We start from the raw sequence: 7934 nt of genomic DNA on the forward strand, positions 1-7934 counted from the left end.
AACGTATCTCATCTTGAAGACCCCCCCCCCCCCCCCCCCCCTTGAGTGCAGTCAGTAATCACATCTGCTGTGAAGTTCTCCAACGAACGACACGAGTGCTGCATGTTCTGCAGGACGCAGGATTAATACTGTTGGAACGGGCCAGCTCAGTCTCTGCAGGCCCGTAGATGAGGAAACGAACGCAACAGAACAGCACGAGAGCGGCAGGAACCCGCTTTAAGCCTTATGCACCTCAAGAGGCCTTGAGTTTTGGTTGAGCTGTAAAAACCCACGCCCACCCCCCTGCTAAAGTCATCTTCTGGGCTCAGGCTTGGAGCTCTGCTGAGATTCCAGCTCTGGTCATGTGAAGGTCGGGGCGGTCCCGTCGTCTGCGTGTTGACATTGTGAGATCGGAGGGTGTTGTGACCGTGGAGTCGCTGTTCGTCACAAGCAGGACTCGTGAGAGCCTATGTTTGTGTGCAGAGGCTTCTTCTCCTGCTCTTTGTGGTTCCCGTTGTGAAGGACAGAATACCTGAGAGAAAACGGAAGAAGGGAGAGATGAGACGAAAAGAAAACGCAAACTGAATCGGACACACATGCAGTTTGACCTCGTTAAGGGAAAATGACTATAAACTTCAAGTTATTCATCACTTCCTAGTCATGGCTCGTTTAATTTGACACCAAACTATTCAAAGATGTCTACATGTAAAAAACATTAAAATATCACAACTGCAATTTCACTTCACATTTGTGATCAGAATGTCAAAAAGCTCATTTTCCAATAAATTGCAAATCAATTATGCACTTCCCTGCAAAATGATGAAACAGTCCTACATACCAGCAGCAGCTAGTTTCTTAAACGAATATTTTTAAGAAAACCATTTTTTACATCACATTTCAGCAGTTCAATTCAGTATCACGTCAGATGTCTCAGGGCACCGGACAGAAACAATCGTATAAACACAATAAATGAACATTATTTATCTGAGGAGCAGACTGCTTTGAGTTTAACGTCATCACAAAACTCTCATCCTGAGCGAGCATGAAGGCGACAGTGGAAAGAAAAAACTCCCTCACAAGAAAGAAACCTCCAGCTCAGGACAAGCTTCGATCTGCTGGGTTTAAAGAACAGGAACACAATGGCAGGTCGAGAATCACATGTTAAGATTGAAATAACATCAAATTTAAACTATTCATATGCATTTGTAACTATTAATCTAAAAAACGGTCCGGTAGTCTAAGGTAGATTAAAAATTGTTCCCTCCATTCGCCAGGATCTGTCACTCTGTGCGGCCTTACACATGCAAGCAAATAAAATAAATAACTAAATGAATCAATGAACACATTTCCCTACCTCTATTCTTCTACACAATGTAACTTCCAACCTGAAATATCTTGCATCAAAATCTTTAATGTTTACTTGATTCTTTGTTCTATTCCAGTCCAGGAAAAACACTCGTCTCACACCAAAGTTCATGCTCATTAATCCAGGTGTAAATCCAACAATGTTCAGTCAGGTCATCTGGATGGTTTCTTTTGTTGCCGAGACGTTTCGTCTCCGTTTCGTTTCGTGGGCGAGCTCCGGAGGCCGTCTTATTACCAGCAAACTGTTTTTGTTTTGTTTTTTCGTTGTGGGATTCAGTTTGGTTTGGTGGGATTCTCAGGCTGAAGAAGTTCTTATGATGGACGAAACAAAACTACAAAAGAAACCATCCAGATGACTTGACTGAACATTGTTGGACTCGAATCACAAACTACTAACCTTCACTGTTCAAATCCCTTCCCACGCTTCTCCTATTCTATTCTATGTGGCACATTATTGTTTACATTTTTTTGTTGTTGTTTGTTCTGACAAAGAAATTCAGCTACTAAATTGGTGTTTTGTGAAATGATGATGACATTTGAAAATAGGATTTTGTCTAAATCTGGTCACTGATGTGCATGGTTATTGTCATGGTCCCAAACAAATTGAATTTAACTTCATTATTCTGCTAAACTACAAATGGACAAACAAAGCAAATGCATTTAGAAAAAACAAAAAACTTACTGAAGTACTTTTTAATTATGCCACAGGAGACGATAGTCATGTTTAGCCCCAGTGTAAAAATATGATTTGTTTTACTTAAGTGGTAAGATATTTCGTTTCATGGGATAAAAAGAATTCACATGATTAGTTCAGGTCTCTGGTGAAAGTCACACTAATTGTTCAAACAAGCAACTTCAATCTGATGACGAGTTCTTTGCAGAACAAAAAATGTATAAATAAAATGGCTCAGACGTGCAATTCAACGAGCGCATTCCTGCACGGTTTGTGGCTGAGCGTGCTTTGAGGAAATTTGCTTTAACAGGTTTAACAACTTTGCAGGATTTAATGTTTGCCTCAGATTCTCTGCAGAACGCAAGAAAGCAAACACAGCTTATCAGAACAGATGTATGTTAAGTAAATCAATGTGTGTGTGTCCTTGTTTATGCTACTTTGTGAGGCCCATTTTTCCAACTTATACTGCATTGTGAGGACTAACTGCTCCTTATGGGGCCCAAAGCCCGGGCCCCATAAGGAGCAGTCCCATTGGTGGGTTAGGGGCTAGGTTTAGGACTAAGGTGTGAAATGAGGATGTGTTAGGTTTAGGGTTAGGTATGTACTGGTAATGGTTAGGTTATGGATAAAGGTCATGGTTAGGCTATAGAAATGAATGAAAAATGAATGGAAGTCAATGCAAAGGCCCCATAAAGATAGCAAAACAAACCTGTGTGTGTGTGTGTGTGTGTGTGTGTTTCAGGGACCTCACCTTGGGCTAAAATCATAACGCGCTGTTTTCATACAAACACCCTGACCAGAAACACTTCCTGCTGCCAAACGGGCCATGAAATACACCTTCTAGACAGCGACAAACATTTAGAGTTTTCAAAAAGAAACCGGCTGCAGATTCCAGCCAGAACTCTAAATGGCTCCCACATTGCAGAGTTAAAGCCCCGAGCCGTCCTCCCTGGGGGGCGCTGACTCCGATCAAACTGCTGCTCCAAAGAGTCTAGACTGGAAGACACGTTTTATAAGAAAACTTCCAATTTTTCCTCCTGCTTAGCTTAGATGATTGTTTCTATTTCAATAATGTTACGCAGCATGATGTGGTGATAATAAAGAGCAATGTTCATAAAACAGTTAAAGGTATAAATAAAGGTTCATTTGAAAAAAAAGGGCTTCAACTAAAATAAAATAATTTTTATACAATGTGTTATGAAAATTTCATCATGCTGTGTCCATCCATCCATTATCTTTACCCGCTTATTCCATTTTGGGTCACGGGGGTCGCCGGTGCCCATGTCCAACAATCACTGTGCGAGGGGCGGGGTACACCCTGGACAGGTCGCAAGTCCATCACAGGGCCACATAGAGACAAACAACTATTCACTCTCTCACTCACACCTAGGGACAATTTAGAGTTACCAATCAGCCTAACATGCATGTTTTTGGTCTGTGGGAGGAAACCGGAGTACCCGGAGAAAACCCCCGCATGCACGGAGAGCACATGCAAACTCCACCCAGAAGGCCCCTGGATCGGGGTTTGAACCAAGGACCTGCTCGCTGAGAGGCAGATCATGCTGTGTGTATTTCATTATTAAAAATCTGCAGCTTTGTAGCGTTTTTCTTGTGCTTTTGAAAACTGTATTTTATTGTTTAAAAACGATAAAACAAACTTTGACATTTGGAGAATCATGTCGATGATGCAGTACGTTAAATCGGAGCCAACAAGCGACCCAATAAAGGTTTTTTTTTTTTGATTGATTGATAAAAAGGGAACAACTATCCATCTATTTTCTTTTATCCACTTCTTTTGATTTTGGGTTGTGGGGGGTCACTGAGGTCCAAATCCAGCAACAGTCACTGTGCAAGAGGCGGGGGACACCCTGGACTCCAGTCCATCACAGGGACACAAGGAGACAAACAACCATTCTCTCATTCACACCTAGAGACAATTCAGAGTCACCAATCAGCCTAACGCGCATGTTTTTGGTCTGTGGGAGGAAACTGGAGTACCTGAGAAAACTCCCTCATGCACAGAGAACATGCAAACTCCACCCAGAGGGGTACCCTGGCCGGGATTCGAACTAGCGTCCTTCTCGCTGAGAGGCGGCAGCTCTACCAACTGCACCATCATGCCACCCTGTATGTTAAATGATTGTCTGACAGTCTGTCTGTCCGTTTATATATCTATATATCTCTATAGTCCTAGAAAGCAGAAACATATTTGTTCCTGCGATGCCATGTCCAGTTACAGCAGGGAACGTTTGATAAAAGATGTACAAGGAAAATAACCGAAACATCCGTGAACCAGAAGTAAACATGCTGTTATGAGTTTAATCATTATTGAAGTTTAAAAAATGATTTTTAAAGGCAGAAGTGACCATATCACGTTGGTAACAATGAATGTAACAACTTAATATTAATAGAGAATGAGCTAATACATCAGTTTTTGGAGGTAAACAATAGTATTATAGATATTAATTAATATATTTAGGCCATTCTATGTTTATTTTTATCAAATATTAGAAAAATCAGACTTAAATTTATGCCACAATATTACCTGTTTTTGATATCAAAATTATTATGCCTTTTTGTTATTGAACTATTAACAAACTGTTAAAATCTTTTTACATAAAAATGAACAGCTACTTTCAGGTATTGGCTTTTCAGCTGTGATAATTAAACATTTTACTCTAAACTGCTGCGATTCTCTGATTATCACCCACCAACACAAGGCATGCGTGTGTTTATCTTTCTACCTGTTAGCAAAATATCATGAACCACAGGACAGATGTTATTAAAACTCTCAGAAAGTTATCTCTGGATGGACATCTACAAGATGGCTCCCACAGCTAATCAACTTTAGCCCACCAAATATAGTCATGACGTGTGTTTACAGACGTTGATATCAGGGTGATGTTTGTTATGGCACCAAAATTATTGACATTTTTTAAATATCAAAGCTGGGACACAGCAGTACACAAGGATTTATGATCGCTTCAACAAAGACAAATGTGCAAAGTGAAAGCTTAAGGAGTTGCTCATGTCAGCACAAATAATGTTTAGAACAAAAATCATGTGTTCATGCTCGGATCAAATGAAACTTTGAAGTAGGACATGTGTCTCGATCCATCCAGTGTTTATTTGTGGTTTTATTTGTACACAGCTGAGCCAACAGGCCGACTGGCAGAGCAGCAGACAGGATGGAGATTTGTTTAATGAGGCCAGAGGAGAGACAGAAGGCCCGGATCACAAGCAGACTAAACATGTCCACATATTTCAGGCTACAATGTGGCAAACATTCATCTCACAGAGTGCCCTTGATGAAGATATTAAATATGCTGCGCGACGAACGCCGGCATGTTCCATGTGGTGGAGGTGAGAAGGAGGGGGTCGCCGTGAAAAGGTGCGTAGAGTTCAAATACCGATACCAATTCCCTCTTTTCATTCCAGGGACAAAATATATCGAAACTCTCCATTTGCACTAATTATCTTTAAGTAAAGGGGGACACTGACAACTAACTAGCAGTAACAGTACCACTAACTTTGACGTTGAGGGGCTAGTTTTGGATGTCTAGATGCCATAAGCACACAGCCCTGAGGGGAGCACTGGCTCCCCTCAGGGCTGTGTGTTGAGCCCTCACCTGTTCACTCTGCTCACGTATGATGGTGCACCTACCCATCCAGGCCGTCATATTTTAAAGTTTGCAGATGGTACAGAGGTGGTGGGATGCATCACAAACAACGATGAGTCCAGCTACAGGAAAGAGGTGGAACACCTGGAGAGCTGGTGCAAAGAGAACGACCTTCACATCAATGTGAAGAAGACGGAGATGGTCGTAGACTTCAAAAAGGAACAAACTCGCCTACATCCCCTCTGAATATAGGAGGATCTGCAGTGGAAGTGGTCTCCAGCTACAAGTACTTGGGTGTGCACCTGAATGACAACCTCAGCTGGAGCAACAACACCAGCCTGATCAAGAAAGCTCATCAGAGACTCTACTTCCTCAGACGGCTGAGACGAGCTGGTCTGGGAAGCTCAGTCCTCACCTCCTTCTACAGGTGTGCAGTGGAGAGCATCCTGTGCTCCAGCCTCAACATGTGGCATGGAGGCTAAACAGCTGCAGAAAGAAAAGCTTTGCAGAGAGTGGTGAAGGCTGCACAGAAGACTGTTGGAGTCAGCCTGCCCACCATCATAGACATCTACACCTCCAGATGCAGGAAGAGGGACACCTGCATCATGAAGGACCCCACTCACCCAGCACACACACTTTTTGCCCCGCTCCCCTCAGGAAGAAGGTTGAGGAGCATTAAGTGTAGAACCACTAGACTGAGGAACAGCTTCTACCCTGAGGCTGTTAGACTCATGAATCTCTAACCAGAATAATCACTGTGAAAAATCAGATCATGTTGCTGCTGATCTGTTTCATGTTGCTGCTGATCTTTTTCATGTTGCTGCTGATCTGCTTCATGCTGCTGTTGATCTGTTTCATGCTGCTGTGTTCATTTGTGCTCATCTGCTCACACAGACTCATGTTCGTGCTGCTGTTCAACGTATTGTTTTTAATGATATTAGTGCTTGGCATATTTTAGTTAACGAGCTTTCTTAGTTCATATCTTGGATCTTATCACTGTTTTTCATTTACATTTTATACTTTTGTTGGATGTAACTGGGACCCTGTGTACATAATTTTGTTCCACCACATGAACCACATGAGGTGGAACAATTAGTCATGTAAAATTTGGAGAAACTTCCTAAACCTTGTCTAACCTTTAGCGCTCAACTTGACTGGTACGATCAGAGAAAGAACAAAGATACAGATAAAGTAAGCTTCTTCACAAAATAAATCTCTGACATCGGATTTATTTAATGAAAAAGTAAAAAAAATAAAAGTCTTAGTATAGGGATTTGTTACTCTCAGTGACTTATCATGTGATATTAAAAGCAACAAAGCAGACAGGACGCCGTGCATCCTGCTCAGCAGTGCATTACACCAGCTATCATAATCTGCCTCATGTCTGATTTAACAAACTTCACTCTTGAGCTTCAACATTTGATTTCCAGTGCTTCTACTCGACGGCATTAACCTGAGGATTAACCTTCTGGAAAGCAACACTGAAATCATGAAGAGTTTGTTGTTGAATTGTTTTACAAAGAAGATTTCCCTGAATATGAACAAAAGACAGAAGTTATTTTGAAAAGCTTAGCAAGGGTTAATGTGTGGGTTAATACAGGGGGATGAGATCCTGCAGATTAAAGAGCTTTACATCCTCCTGTGAGTGTTTAAAGATGCAGAACATGATTTACAGAAATGTGCTTTAAAATGGTTTAAATGAAGAGATGACAGAAACATGTGCATTATGAGTGACAGGTTTTGTTTTGTTGACTTTTGTTCACCCACAGGCAGTAAATGCCGAACCACAACAATATTAAAATACTAAAACGATTGCAGCATCAGCTGATCCCCAGCAAATGTTTCAAAGTGTTTATTCATCACTTTTGACCTTCAGTTTTGTCTTCTTTGTTTTCATATGCAAATAATGATACTTGAAAGATTCCAAACTGAAACATTTGATTTAAAATTAAATCTCTTCCAGTCTGATTCCTGGATTATACTTTAAAAAATAATCTCTTTCATAAACTGCTCCAAAACTCTGAAGAAGGTTAAAAATGTAGCAAATGCATTTTATTTAGCCATTTACAGGAGAAGGTCCCTGCTCTATTCATCCGTCTGTCTGTCCATTCGTTCATTCATCCAACTACCATCCATCCGTCCATCAGCCCATCCATCCGTCTGTCCATCCATCCATCCGTCTGTCCATCCATCCATCCGTCCATCCCTCTGTCCACCCATCCATCCATCTGTCAATCCCTCTGTCCACCTATCCATCTGTCCATCCATCCATCCATTCAGCCATTCATCCGTTCAGC

The 7934-nt window shown here is 41.5% G+C and overlaps 1 protein-coding gene across 1 annotated transcript in view; it reads right to left on the reverse strand.

The window, feature by feature from the left end:
* Nucleotides 1-303: 303 nt before the first annotated feature.
* Nucleotides 304-7934, reverse strand: part of htr4 (5-hydroxytryptamine receptor 4) — a 113782-nt gene continuing 106151 nt past the window's right edge. The window contains exon 7 of the mRNA XM_037675480.1: nucleotides 304-511. Within this exon, the coding sequence (XP_037531408.1) occupies nucleotides 424-511 (88 nt within the window). The 3' untranslated portion in view covers nucleotides 304-423. The remainder of the gene's footprint in view (nucleotides 512-7934) is intronic.

This window comes from Nematolebias whitei, chromosome 4 (genome assembly GCF_014905685.2).
Source record: "Nematolebias whitei isolate Nwh7 chromosome 4, NemWhi1, whole genome shotgun sequence".
Classification (NCBI taxonomy): Eukaryota; Metazoa; Chordata; class Actinopteri; order Cyprinodontiformes; family Rivulidae; genus Nematolebias; species Nematolebias whitei.